Raw genomic sequence first — 15,064 nt, 5'->3', positions numbered from 1 at the left:
AGTCCCAGAAAGTGGGATTATCTACAGCGCATCTCCAGTTGAGTTACAGTCTTGAGTAGAAAATCTATGAGTGATCACTCACTGTTCATCTAATTCAGTACTGAATCTAGAATGACAGAATGGTTTTTCCCAGTGAGTCAATTATTGGGAAGAGAAGGTGCGTTTAAGTTCTCTTCTCTCCAAATCTATTTATCTATATTTTTGGCATCAAGTACAAAAGAAAAAAAGAAAACCTCGCTAACATTTAAAAACAAGCAAAATCAAAAAATATATAAAAAATAAAAAATAAAAGGAGCAAAATCAAAAGGCCCTCCTGATTTGCACTTAACACTGTTGAAACTGTTTGTTACTTTTTGGAAATCCTGAACTTTCCTTTGATGTAAAAAAACAGAAACAATATGTATGAAGGAATCAGTTTGCCATATCCCTTTGTCCAAAATGATCTCACTTGTTAATGAAAAAAGGTAAGTGAATAGATAAATATAAAGCAGAAATTTGAGCTAACATGATCTCAGTTTTATTGGAAGAAAAGATACCAAAATGATTACACTAGTTATCTCTGAGTGGTAAGATTATCAACTGTGGTCCAACCTAATAGTAATATGAACGCTGTAGAAGCAAAGCAGAATACTGGAAATCCCTTAGTAAGGAGACTGCCTATGACTGCAATCCATAGTATTTACATGCCAGATACGTCCACTGACGAGAGGCAGAGTCAATGCTATGAAATCTCTGGTGCACACCACAGACGACACGAGTCCAAGGAAACCACACAGTGGTAAACCTACTTTATCACACTGTACAACACAATGTAAGTACATACACAATACGGCACTAACCTGACAGCTTCTTTTCTTTCCCGCTACATCTTTTAAATGCCTTTGAGTCTTTATCGAAATAGTAAACCACTGTAATTTCAAAGAGATTATTCCAGGCACAAGTTTTAACATTGTGAGTTGCCTTTTTCCCCAATAGGAAACACTTGACCGTTCCATTTTTCCAAGAACCAATTCTCTATCACCAGCTGGGTATCCTCCAGTTCAATTCAATTCTGACACTACTCCCAGTACAAACCTACAGGTTGAAGGACTCAGCCCCACAAGACTGCCCCCACTTCAGATGCCAGCTGCAAAGAGGGCCCCGGGCTAACCAACAGAAATTCAGGGCTTCCCACCATCTCTCTCAGGCTGGACACTTTGGTATAATGAATCACAGAACCCAGGGAAGCGCTATACTTAAGAGCACTGTTTTATTATACAGAGTACAATTCAAGAGAGGCCAAATGGAAGAGATGCATAGGGCGAAGTGAGGGGAGGCACAGAGCTTCCACGCTCTCTCTGGACACACTGCCCTCCCAGCACACCCACGTGTTCACCAATCCAGCTCCCTCCACCTCCTTGTTCCAGAGTTTTTATGGAAGTTTCATTAGTTAGGCATGCTTGACTAAGTGATTGGTTACTGGCAATTAACCCAATCTCCAGCCCCTCTCCCGTTCCCAAGCAACAGGGCTGGGCTGACAGTTCCAGCCCTCCAATCACGTAGTTGTTTCCTCCAGCGACCAGCCCCATCGGGAAGCATCTGAAGGCCCAGACAGGGTCACCCGTTAGCAGGAACTCAGCCATGGTTTAAACCGGCTCCCTACGAATAACATAATCCTATCACTCAGAAAACACTAAGGGCTTCTGGAGCTCTGTTCCAGAAAGCAAGGATAAGGACACAATACATATACTTTTTATTATACCACATGGACTCAAAGTCAAGAGTCTTTACTGATTTATGTGTCAAGATACAATGCCGATCAGCTGTTTTATCATAGGGTTCAAGCAAAAGCATTCTCCTTCCTTCCTTTAAATCTCCCCCTCCTGTCCAGACCCCTCCCCCCTCACACAGACACGAGGACACACCAAATCTCCTTTCTGTGTAATTATTTCCATAATATGTAGGCACCTCATGTATACCAAATTGTTTTCAAGGGGGGTATGTTTCCTCCCCCAAGTAGGGTCACATTATAAGAAATCGAGGGACGAAGAAAACAGACTTGCCAGAAATGACAGAGATGGAGTCTTTACCCAAGTAGGGTGTTATAAGTTGCCCCAGTGCTGATCTGCATGTTTTATTTAAAGCCACTGCCCTGGACATTGATGGTATCAGGGTTCACAGCCAGTCACCCCAAAATGTGCTTCTGTCAAATGCGATTGTTCTGAGCTACAGGCAGCTTTAGCAAAAAGCTCTGAAGAAACTTCTGCCTCTCCTTTGACTACCTGGAGCACTCAAATTAGGGGCCTTGCCCATAATAAGAGAGTATCAGAAATAACTTTTTTTTCACCTGTCCGGAGGGCAAGGCAAACTTCTGTTCACGCAACATCTGCCCTTCTCAACACTCCGCAGTGACCCTGCGAAGCCTCCAAGGCGCATTAACACCCCCTCGTTCAGGGTGTCGACCCCCCTTTCTAATTCTGAACTCCCCGTGCGTATGGGGTCTCTGACTCTCTCGTGTATGAGAAGACATGTGTATGTATCAAATACACGTGTATGTATTAAATTTGGTTATTTTTCTCTTGTTAATCTGTCTCATGTCTATTTGATTCTAAGACCAGCGAAAAGAACCTTGAGGGCAGAGGAGAATTTTCTTCCTCTCCGACAATGGCCAGCACTGCCCTTGTGGATGAAAGAGAAAGGGATTCTATGAAGGATAACCTCTCGGGGTGGTCTGATCATAAACTCTGAACCAGGCAGGTCATGGCGGGGAGTCACGCTCCGAGTCTGTAACTTCCCTAAGGAAAGGTGTAAGCCAGCCCTGTGTGCTGTTCTTGTGCGTCTAGGTTGGCACACTTCAGAAATAACAGCAGTAATACCCCTCTAAAGGGGTATAATCCTCAGGAGAGCGCATAACCTAGTTAACTATCCTGTACGCCAATCCGCACTCTGCTGTCTCCAATCATCCTCACATCCGTCCCCGCTTTGATTTTGAATGCATAGAAGGTGCAGAAAAACTGTTGTTCTGCCAAGCATTTGAGACCTCGCTCCCCAGCGTACATCTTCAGTGTAGCTCAGTGTGCTCATAAAAATCCTCTACAGATTCGAACCTTTCTTACGACGACAGCCTGCTCACCAGGAGAGAGAACTTGAACAACAATATGGCTAAAATATGGAAATATATAAGTCTTCTAAAAACAGGTGTTTAGTAATGAATCCAGAAATCAAGTTGATTTGAGCAATTCCAAAGAATTTACTCTAACATAAGAAAAATACACAGCTAGCTAGCTATTCACACCACCAAGATTATATACTACACTTACTTCATGACTCCCAGCATTTCTTAAACTTCGAAAAATTATTTCTAGCTACATACTACAGGTGTTATATTAAGCCTCTATGCTTACACAGGTCAGATTTGTATTACTTACAGAGGGTTATATTATTTCTTTGATCCTCCAAATGACTGCGGTGTTATAAAGAACAGCTCTATCTTCCTTCTCGCCTTCTCCCGAGGAGAAAATAGGACGAGTATTGCAACTACCTTGATGAAATTATGAGGCCAGGTCTCAAACCCAGGTCTTCCTGAGCTCACACTGGGGGCTCTTCCATGACATCACCAAGCCTGAGCACTTCTTCTGCCCTCCCATCCCCCACTCCACCCCGTCCTTGGCCCCGACACCCACACAGTGAAGTGCATAGTTCCGGGAGCTCCCCAGCCCAGCCTCAGCCTCCGCTCTGCAGTAACCTACACTGGGTCTGCAATGACTTTGCCTTTCTTACCTCCCTTAACACCTTTGCACAGGCTGTTCCCTTTCCCTGTGCTCCCTTTAACGTCCATTTAAAATGCCAAGTCTCCCCAGTCAGGGGTGTCCAACACAAGGCCCACGGGCCGTGTGGGGCCCAGGATGGCTATGGAGACAGCCCAACACAAAATCTTAAATTTACTTAATACATTATGAGATTTTTTTTTTTTTTGCTTTTCATTAGTATTTGTGTATTTAATGTGCGGTGCAAGACAACTCTTATTCCAGTGTGGCCCAGAGACACCAAAAGGTTGGACACCCCTGTAGGCTGTTAAGTCTTTAGAGTCTTCTCTGTGATCCTACGCAGCACTTTGCCTATATGTCTCTGATTATAGCAAACACATTCTCCATTATTATTCCATAATGATGTGTACTCCTAGTTCATCTTCCCCTTCTCAGCCCCAAGTTTGTGAGGACAGAAACCAAGTTTGTTGTTCACTTTACATACCCTACGCAACGCCCAACAGTGGCTCCAATAAGGCCCTCATTTTTAAGTAAATCATACATTGTGTGTAAGAAATAACTATAAGCTTTATCTGCAAAGACTCTTAAGACACGGCTTGGCATTGACGCATGGGAAATGAGCTTCACCCCCCAAACCCAGCTTGGGGCTCTGTCGCCTAGCTGTAAGCAATGCCCGAGGCCTCTTCTTTCCTGTAGGTGGTTGTTTTGTGTTTTGGCTTTAGTAGAGGGGGGAGGGAGGATGGAAAGAATTAAGGAAGCAGCAAAAACATTCAGGCCATACAAGCATATAGCACAAACACGCAAAGAAAAGCGAAGGAATGCCTGTTCGCTGACCATCTGCCACCGCACCAATGCCAGGAAATTCCGGGCTGCTGTTTTCATAATATGAATAATTCACGTGATTGTGTTGGAGACTTCCAGCTATGGAGAGCTGCTAGGACATTTGAAAACTATCGTTACTGAGTTCTACTGTGAGGCAGAAAGCCCAGTGAATTCTTCAAATCTCCACCCCTGACAGGCATCTCAGAAAATCACTTTCTGTTTGCATACGCGCACGGGGAAGAAGGCTTGGTACCTCACGGGTACTGAAAAGAATTTGTTTGTTTTTAACCATACCTGTCTGACACCTAACCTTACTTATGTGTACAGGTTCTTTGTAAATCTTCAACCACTCGGCTAAACTCATCTGGCCAGTCAAGAAGAGTAATATCAAAAGCTGTCTTATTCGTGTCTTTTCAAGAAACTGAAATCTATTTCCCCCTAATCTACCTTACGCCAAAATTTTATAAAACCCATTTATAAAGCTAATGGCATGTAAATTGGACTACTCCCTTCAAATATTTACTCTAAAAGCAAATAAACAGTCCATGAAGAATTTCTTGGACAATTGACCATTTTCTACTTAAAACAAAATCTACATTCCATTGATAAGATGCCTTGGTTTTCTCCTTAGGTAGATGGACCTACATTTTTTTTTTATTTTTTAAGGTAAAAATAATAATAAACATAAAACTCTCCTTTTACCGGAGGCACTGAGCACAGATTACACAAAATTTCACATAAAGAATACTTGAGAGCCATGAACACACACCTCGCTTTGGCTTCCACTCATCTGTGACTTGAGTGAGACATTTCACTGCTCTTCATCTTGAAACTGTCTCAGTTTCCTCATCTCTACGGAGAATATGGCAACCTGCTCCTTGCAGTGGCTGCGAGAAGTAAATCTGATCAAGCAATCAAGTATCTGAGCACACCTTCTGTGTGCCGTGCACAACCTCCGGAGCTCTAGTTAGACCCAACACAGTGGAAACAATTGCCTATAATTATGTTAAATAACATGGAATGGGTGCGACATGTATTCATGGACTCCAAGGGGACAAAATCAGTGAAAATACCTAGCAAAGGTTTCCTGGAAGTGTACCCTCGATTTCAGCTTGAAGGATGGGTGGAGAACAGAGAGTATGGACAGCCCAGAGGAGGGCAGGGATTTCCAGGTTAAAATAACCCTCCCATTTCTTCCATCTCTTATCTCCCTTACTCACAGTATCCTTAGGCAGCATCGCCTGGGCCTGTGCTAGACTGAAGCAAGTATTCCAGTCCCTTCTCCGACCTAATGACTCAAACACACTTGGGTGGGGCCCAGTGACCTGTGTTTTAACTGCCCTCTAGTTAATTTTGATGCAGGCTCGAATCTGAGAACCACTGCTGGTTTTGCTTGCTTTCCCGACCTCTCCTCTATGACCTCGAGTTCTCTTCAGCTGACTAACAACAACATTTTCACAAGTTTAAACTTCATTTCCTCCAGAAAGTCTTGATCAACTGGACTCTCATCCCACGCCCAGCTGCAGGTGAGGTAGGTACTCTGGCCCTGGACCACACTCTGGCCCTGGGCCACACTTTCCTAATCGAGGTGCCAGTGATGCTTTATCAGGATGGCCTGTTTAATAGTCTTCCCTGATAACCTGTTACCTCCTTAAAGGTAGGGCTGAGTCTGGTTGGTTCACATCCCCTTTCCCGAGGATCTTGCACACAGCTAGGCAGCTTACTAATATTTGCTGAATTAATAAATAAATCAGAAACCTAGCCCATGAAACAAAGGTATAAAAGGAAGGTATAACATATTATGAAATATGATATGTACACAATTAATAGGTACTGGTTATAGAAACACAACTGAATTTAGTTTGTCTTTGGAAAGGGCTTCATGAATGAATTTAGGTTTTGAACACCTTTGCGCTGAAAATTCTCATTAACCCTTCCAAACATACCAATGTCTCACCTCATTCACTGGATAAAGGCAGTACTTGCTTACTTTTTTATTGTCGTTCTTTTTATCCCCGTGACCAGATTTTTCCGCCTCGGGTTGGAAGGATGTAGCCCAGAGGCTGGCAGACAAGGCACACTCACTCGTCAACTTGGGAAGTGATGGGGGGAAGAGACTGCAGCTAAGATTTGTGGGTGAACCTTGGAAAGCCTAAGTCTTTGCTTCATTATAAAGAAAAAGCCTCGGGCCAAGTCAGATACCTGGATTCCAGCTCTGGCTTCCTTCCTTCCACCCAACATTTAAATATCTGCTCTGTCCTGGGTCCTGTTCTTGTATCTGAGCCTTGGACAGTGGCCAAAACACGTAACGTGGCCCTCCCCCACCAGACCTAACCGTCTGCTCCACTGCTGCTGCTGCTGCAGACGATGGCCTTGCCCGCCTTCCCAGGCCACTGAACCTCTTGGGCTCAGTTTCCCCCAACTGCAAAGACAGGGATTAACTACAAACTGACCCCCAAGTCCCCTCTGACTCTAAAAGTATACAATTAAAAACAACACAATTAGTCTCAGAAATGAGTCAGCCAAAGTCATTCTTCTCAGGGCCTGCATACCTTAGATCCAGAGCTGAGAAAGCAGACCCTGGAGCACAGAGACCAAGGGCAAACATTGACCCAGGAGCCTTGCCAGTAGCTGGGTCCACCTCAACAAAGGTGTCCAGCTCGGACACAAAGGGAAGAGTCCTGGGCAGCTTCCTTCCTTAAGGAAACCCGCTGGAATCCAGGCTTTGCTAACTCAGCTTCCTCGCCTACTGAATAAGCAGCTTTGGGGAGATTATGTAGGTCCCTTCCAGCCCTAAGGCTACAGGATTCTACTTCTCTATCTAATTTGTCTTTTTCAAGCACCACCAAACAATTAACTCAATTCTGCCACTATCCACGGGGAGACAGCATCAGACCCCCCCCACCCCACCCCCCACCCCCACACCCCAACCCCCACACCCCTGGTTAAGGGCTTCCATCTACAAGGCTACCCCCCATCGAACACACTTCAGATGCCACCCGTGCTTCTGACCAGCGGGCTGTAGATCGCAGGCTCCAAGACTCCCCTCTTCGGGTCTGATTAATTTTTTCAAGGGCCTCACAGAACTCAACGAAACAGCTCACATATTAAACTGCTGATTCATTATAAAACGCTATAACTCAGGAACAGCCAGATGGAAGAGATGCACAGGTGTGAGAAAAGGGCAAGGCGCTCCTACGCTCTCCTGGGCATGGGCACCGCTCTCCCTCAGCTCCACATGTTCCCCATCCTGGGAGCACATCAGGTCTGGTTCAAGAGTTTTTCCAGAGCTTGGTCTGCAGCCTCCGGCCCCTCCCTCTTTCCCTATGCAGAAGTCCGTGAGGGGGCCGGGCAGGCTGAGAGGGCCCACACTCTATTCACTTTCAGGTACCACCCTAAGTCACTCCTTAGCATAGTCAAAAATCATGCCAATAGAGTAATTACATCAAGCCTTAGGGGGAAAAACTGTCAAAATTGTATGGCTAAACCTATAGATGAATTGGCTAGAGATAAACCAATCAGTGAGGCTTCCAAAATTCTTCCCCCCAAAAGTGTCCCATAAAGGTAATGGTTCCTTTTCCTTTTCCCTTTCTCTCCTTCCTTGCCTAATTTCAGTAGCTAAATGGCTCAGTCCTACACATCCCCTGTGTCCCAAGAGAGTTCCCTGCTAAGCCCCACTGGTCCCTATCCCTCCCCCTTCCCCTGCAGCCTGGGGCAACTACCCAACAAAGCCTCCTCAAAGCCCCCTGCCCTGCCGATATCCACTGCCTTCAGCATCCAAGACTCAAGAGCAAGATGACACAAGGTATCTAAAAGGAAAATCCCAGCTGGGGCAGGTTAGTAAATGGTTAGCATTTGGCTAAGGACAGAATGCTAATAATACTCTTTTTTAACACTTACCACATGCCAAACACTGTGCACGTTTTATCTCCATCCAAGTACTAACCAGGCCCAACCCTGCTTTCCTGCTGAGATCAGACAAGATCAGGCACATTCAAGGCAGTATGGCAATAGACCATGCATGTTACCTCAAAACAAGAATCCACGGGGCAACTCTGCCATATTTCTCCATAATATAGATAAGGAAAGTGGTTTAAAGTTTTTCCCCTCTGATAATAGGCACTTTGTTCGTGGTTCTACACAGAGATGGGTGAACAAAATAGGGGTAGGAGAGTCAGGGAGAGCTGGCAGCTGCTTGGGATCCTGGGATGAGCAAGGACGAGAAAGTAGGGCCTTGGGATATCTCAAAGGGGTGATAGAAAACCAGCTCCCCAAGTTCAAATAGTTTGGCAAAAGGATCCTCAAGGTGAGATGACTGGGCACAGAAACTCAGTTTGCCTGGGGTATCTGCCACCCTCTGCCCATTCCTCCCTCCCCAAAAGGTCCCTTGGGTGGATTCCATTTCTTTTCTCCCTCACAAGGACAACAGTGTCAATAACCGACAGAAGAGAAATCTGGCCTAATTCCTCCGTCCAGTGTCCATTACAATGGCCACCCACCCCTAAAGCCACCAAGAATAAACAAAACTTCAGCTTTTCCCACATAGCTTATCTTATTAAACTCTGCACTAGGATACCAAAATAGTGCTTCTTTTTGTGAAGCGCCACTCATTTACGGAGTCCTGTTCTCCACAGGGTATTTTACTATTCTGAGCAGTTTTATACTTGGCTGCCCACAGATAAGAAAATATGAGTCACAAAAGAGGAAATCCAGGGCCAAGATCCCTTATCTGAAAACCTGGGGTTCAGACGTGCAATGAAATTCCGACTGTGATTCTAGAAAAGTAATGCAATGAACACATGCAATGTAATGTGTTCAGCACGCATTATGTAACACTCAGAAGTCAAAGTCATTAACATAACTGCAGCAAAAGTTAGCAACATTCATACAGGGATAAATATATACTATGGAATCTCACATTGGTTCAGATGAGGGTTTGCCACCACAGAACATGCAAAAAGCCTCAAAACAATTTTTTTGCTTTTCAGCTTTCAGAATTGTCCATAAGGGATTATAGACATATGCAAATAGCTCGGATATTTTTTTTAAAAAAATAGTCATCACACTACTAATCAAAACCATACAAACCCAAACAATCAAGGTACCAATTTTTACACTACAAATTAGGAAATACACTTTTCAGAGAAAATGCCAAAGGTTTGAAAAGTGAGTCCTTTGTTGCTTTGAGAATGTAATCGGGGACACCCTGCAGGTCACCCATACTGATGTCCTCAGTGCCTCAATCACATGAATACCACTGACCCCCAGACTGCCTTCTCAGGAACTCCATTCCTGGGAAGTCATCGATATGTAGATAAAGCTTCATGCATAGATGGTCGCTGAAATAATGAGTTTTAAAATTCATTTGGAAATAATTAGCAACAACTGAAATTTCCTAAAATGGAGGCACAATGAGGTAAAATGCAGTGAATCCATAAAACAGAATATGATGCAGCCGTTTTTTTGAGTATAGGAAAATGGAGAAACCTTCGTGTAGAACATTAAGTGAAAAACGCAAGACACAAAATTATATTTGCATGATCCTATCCAAATAAAATATATATATAGAGAGAGAGAGAGAGAAGACCCGAATGAAACAGACTAACAGAAGTACCTTGGAATAATGAGATCCCCTTTTCCTCAAACTTTAAATCTTGTGGGGAATTTTCCAAAAATATGAAGAGCACTGTATTTTAGCTGAGTGAAAATGGGAACAGAAGATTGGCGGCTTGCCTCCCAGTCAATGGCAGCAAACTGCCAATGAGAGCCATGAGTTCATGGCTGCCATGAACTCAAACTGCCATGAGTTCATGAATCAGAGGTGTCACTCTGCGCTTCTATATGTTCACAATGAATCTATCATCGCAAGACCATCACCACCTCCAGAATGAAAACCTTACACTGTTAGTGGTATACACTTACTAGAGAGTTTGGTTCACAGTATAATATCTTCCCAAACTGATGGGCACCTTGGGGAAGAAATACAGAAAACAAATCCACAGGATAAAAGATACATGCCACTTTGCCATTTGCTAAGACCTTTCAGAGGCAATAGCTCGTTTGATCCCTACTAGCAGCCAGTAAGGCAGGCAGAGACGGGGCCGGCACGCGCCCGTTTCCAGGGGAGAGAATGGAGGCAGACAGCCGCACTCCCGAAAGCGGCAGGGCCTCTTCTCGACTTTTGACTCAAGTCCAGGACTCTGACTTCAACGCTCTTTCTACTATATTTTGCCATTACCCTTTGTGATTCTTTATAAATATCTTAGAATAAAAAGAACTTTCTCACTTGAACGAAAAAAAAGTGACTTAGTAATATAATAAGAACAGGCTTTAGAATTGAATAGATCTGACCAAGGTCAAAATCCAAATTTGAGTGACCTTTTTTTTTCTCTTTTTTTAATTTTATTTTTAAAGTACAGTTTCCCTTCAGTATTATTTTGTATTAGTTTGAGGTGTATAGCATAGGGGATAGACAACTATAAACTTTATTGAGTGACTTTTTCAAGCTAACTTCTCAGAGACCCAATTTTTTCATCTATTAAGAAAAGAGAATATTTAAATTATTTCAGTATTTATTACAGGACAGAGTGGTATAAGAATTAAATGACCTGAGTACGTAGACCAGAGCCAGTCACAAAGCAGGTATAATACCATTGTGTTCCTTCCTTCACAAAGAATAGAGTGCCTATTATGAACTCACTCCAAATTCCAGTTACAGTCCTTGATGGCCACACCACACTCCTTAGTCCACCTGCTTTCCGCAGCCCATCAAATCTTTACCAGTTACTGAAGTAAGTGCCCTAACATAATTAGAAACCACTCAACATAACAGTTTTAAACAATGACAATTTCAATTATTTTGTCAGTTTTAAATAATGTATCAATAGATAATTCAACTTCAACTTCAGAGCCAAACAATTCTTGAGAAAGTAACAATAATTTTTTTTTACTCCTATCACCTGGGCCTTTGACCTCTCTCATTTAACTTCAACTGCTGAAACTCCCAAATAGACTGTTTGATTAATTTCTATGGGGCAGGATGGGAGGGGGGAGGAGAAGAGAGAGAATGACAAGCACTTCTCAAATTTTTCATTTCTTCTTTAAATTAAACTTGGACTTGGAATCCCAAGCTTCAAGGGGTGCTTTCTCAAAATATTCTGTCTACTGATGATGTCTGATGTGGATGTACATCTGAGTGGCTATCTGGCCAGAGGAGAATCAGAATTTAATAAAGCTTATCTTTGGCATCTACAGGAGGAGTCAGGAGGCTGGATGGCAGCCCACAGAGCCCAGGGAGAGGGCACTTATTCACCAGTCCCTGGACCTCTGCCACCCACTCCTTACTAGAAGGCCGTGCCCACTGTCACATAGAGAAACAAATAAGCCCAAAGGTTGAGTAACCAGAGAACGTAAGGACACACATAAGCCAAGATGTAAAAAATCATCCCTTCTGCTGCTTGTGGCATAGAGTTTCAAATGCTGTTACTGAGAGACAGCAATTTAATGAGATTCTCCTACTAGGCAGGAAGTGAGAGACATGGCCACTACCCACTGTGAAGTTATCTGTTCTACTTTCTCCTGCTTCCCATCTTCTTATAACCTCCTGCTTACAATTTTTTGTCTCAAACTCCCTGTCTTAGAATCTCAACAGGACTGCCCAGGCTCATTTCTGCTCTGTTTTCTCACTCGGGAGCAGTGGGTACAGAGGAAAGAGAATGAATGAACTTTGGAATTAAGCTGCCTAGGTTATCAAAAATAAAGATACACACACACACACCCCTGCTAGTGGTTCTGCTTCTCTGATTAAATGCTGGCTGATAGACTAGCTATGTGATGTTGGACCAATTGTTTAACGGCTCTGGGCCTCAGCTGCCTCACTGGAAGTAAGAACTTCCTAGGATTATGAGAAATAAGTGTAAAAATGCAAATGAAGTGCCCAACTCAAAGCCTGGCACACAGCAGGTACTCAACATTACTTCCCATTTCTTTCTCTCTACCTCCCTAACATTCTCTACAAACATTAGCACTGTCTTAGATTCCACAGGGTAACCAGTGTTGACTGGTCAGGTCTCAAGTCACCCTGACACATTTATACTTTGGATTCTTTCCTTTTTAGACACCTTATTCTTCTCAAGTGTTTCATTTCACTAAGAGAGAGAGAGAGAGATTACTGTGCAATTAGATGAGAGTTTTCTTCATTCTAGTCCTGAGAGCTGGTGCTGCTCAGAGATCCAAGGAAACACAAACCTGCTCTAGGGACAGTTTTCTCTGGTTGATAGAGGATTACGTGCAGCATGTGCTGAATTTTACTCCCAGGTCAAGCCCTTCAAATTCTGGAGCAACTGACTCTGCATCTCTAACTACTGTCTACAACCTCAGGTTAATGCACTGACCTGTCTCAGCAACGACACGCAGGCTGAAAACCAAAGTCTCCCGTCCTATAATCATGTCGCTAACTGCCACCCCTCCCCAGGGAGGATGGCTGAAGGAAATACGCGACTGCTAATAAAGGCTCAGGAGATATACCAAATTTTTCAGATCAGACCATAAGACACACCTATGTTTTAGAAGAGAAAAATAGGAAAAAAATTTTGAAGTAAAAAATATGGTAAAATATTTATCAACATAAATATTTTTATGTTATTAAATAAAACTGCTCGCCCCCTGCCCCCCAGTGAGCCAGGTAAGCTACATTCCGACTATAAGATGTGCCCCCTTTCCCCCCAAATTTGGGGGAAGTGAGTCTCACAGTCCAAAAAATACGGTTTGTGCCATTCTGTGTCCTTTCTAACATGCTCTGTTTTCTATGAAAAAGTGAAAGCCCAAGTGAAGAACAGCGAGTGTTTTGATGGAGGAGATAGCCGCAGTCGGGAGACTTCCAGCTGCTTATTATTTGGACCTGAAGAGGAGCTGCTCAAGCTTGGAACAGCTCGCAGATCTAAAATTCTAGGTCGTGGTGACCCCAACTGGCCAAGAAGGTATATATTTATTATTATTTTTAAACTACTCAGTAAGGTGGCAGTTAAGAGGGGGAATGGTGCTAAGGAATCCCTGGTGCCTACAATTATAAAAACAAGAGTTTGAGATAGGACTTCCATAAAACTTACATATCCTCTTAGATTTCAACGACAAATTCCTGCTCTGAATTCATCACTGGAGATGACACTTTATCAACTCAGTTGGTAGCTTCCTGCTCTGACCACATTAGGTTCCTTTCGTGGTGACAGGACTTGACTAAGAAAAAAATGTAAGTTTACAAACACGCCTTCCCTTTTTCCAAGCCTGATTCACACATGATACGTGAGAAGAAATCTGAAACTCCCAACCTGTTACAAAAACCCATCCACCACTAAAATAAATTAAAACTTGGAAAGTAAAGAAATCGAAACTCCCCAAGGTTTTAAATTATACAGCGGCGCGGAAGGGCGGCGGGGAGGGGGCGAGGAGCGGCGACAGCGCCAGGGCACTGGGTCCCATGTGTCACGCTCTTCCGCTCGTCGGCCCTTGGAGGACAAGGGCGGCACAAAAGGGATTGGCGCGGCTCCGAGGTGCAGAGCGGAAGCGCACCTGAGGCATGCAAGACTGGGCCCGATCCCCACACCCGGGACAGCCCAGAAGTGGGGGCGGGGGTAACAGGTCCTCCAAGATGCAAGCGAGCAGAGTGAAGGCGGGAGACCCGCAGGCGGGAAGGGAGGGATCAGAGCGGTCGCCAAGCTCCGCGAACTCCCGGGCCACCCCCGGACAGCTCGCAGTTCAGAGCCCGCATGCCTCGATCGGCCGAGACTAGGGCTGCGCGGGGCGTAGCGGGGCTGCAGTCTCTATGCCTAGCCTTCTCTTACGAGCCCCAGCGCTAACAGGGAACTCACCCGGGGCCACGAGCGGCAAACTCACGGCGCCTCCCACAAAGACAGCAGCAGTAAGGACGGCGGACCCCGGGAGTCCCCGGGAAGCCATCGCCAGGTCCCTTCGCCCTCCTCCCCGCCCCGGGACGCCTCGTCCAGGGCTCTGGCAGAACCCGCAGATCTGGAGGTGGCTGGAGGACGAAGTGGTTGAGCTCTGCCCCAGCGCGCGGCAACCCCGCCCCGCTGCGAACCCCACCCCACCCTGGACCCTCCCCTCCAGTCCCACCCACCTCTGCTCCGCCCCGCCTCCCAGCGCCTTGCCCCGGGCTCCGCCTGACTTGGCTTAAACCCATGTGGCCCCGCCCCTAGGCCGCCCTCCTCAGCCTGGCCCCGCCCCTCCCCTCCCAACCTGCTGTCTTTCCCAGTCTGGATAGGCCATGGCCCCACCCCTCATTCCCCGCCCACGGAAGCCCGGCCCCGCCTCTTCTCAAGGAGTCCGCTTCCTTTCCTAGTCTGGTTTTACTGATACTGGGAGGATAGCCCGGGAGCCCGGGGAGGGAGCAGAGTGGGCTTGTCTTCCCCAGCTTTAGTACCAGGCGGACGTGGAAACAGGAAAGCAACAGGGCAGGAAGCTCTCTGTGCCGACATGGCCAA

The 15,064-nt window shown here is 45.1% G+C and overlaps 1 protein-coding gene across 1 annotated transcript in view; it reads right to left on the bottom strand.

Moving 5' to 3' along the window:
* The window catches only part of RELL1 (RELT like 1), a 60,805-nt gene extending 46,159 nt beyond the window's left edge, over nt 1-14,646 (bottom strand). Inside the window, exon 1 of the mRNA XM_037064353.1 lies at nt 14,435-14,646. Within this exon, the coding sequence (XP_036920248.1) occupies nt 14,435-14,522 (88 nt within the window). The 5' untranslated portion in view covers nt 14,523-14,646. The remainder of the gene's footprint in view (nt 1-14,434) is intronic.
* Between the last annotated feature and the right edge of the window lie 418 nt (nt 14,647-15,064).

The sequence above is a fragment of the Sturnira hondurensis genome, unplaced genomic scaffold, assembly GCF_014824575.4.
Source record: "Sturnira hondurensis isolate 20B ecotype Veracruz unplaced genomic scaffold, ASM1482457v3 Scaffold0015056, whole genome shotgun sequence".
Classification (NCBI taxonomy): Eukaryota; Metazoa; Chordata; class Mammalia; order Chiroptera; family Phyllostomidae; genus Sturnira; species Sturnira hondurensis.
The sequence above is the reverse complement of the archived record's forward strand: the minus strand, read 5'-3'. Positions and strand labels throughout refer to the sequence as shown.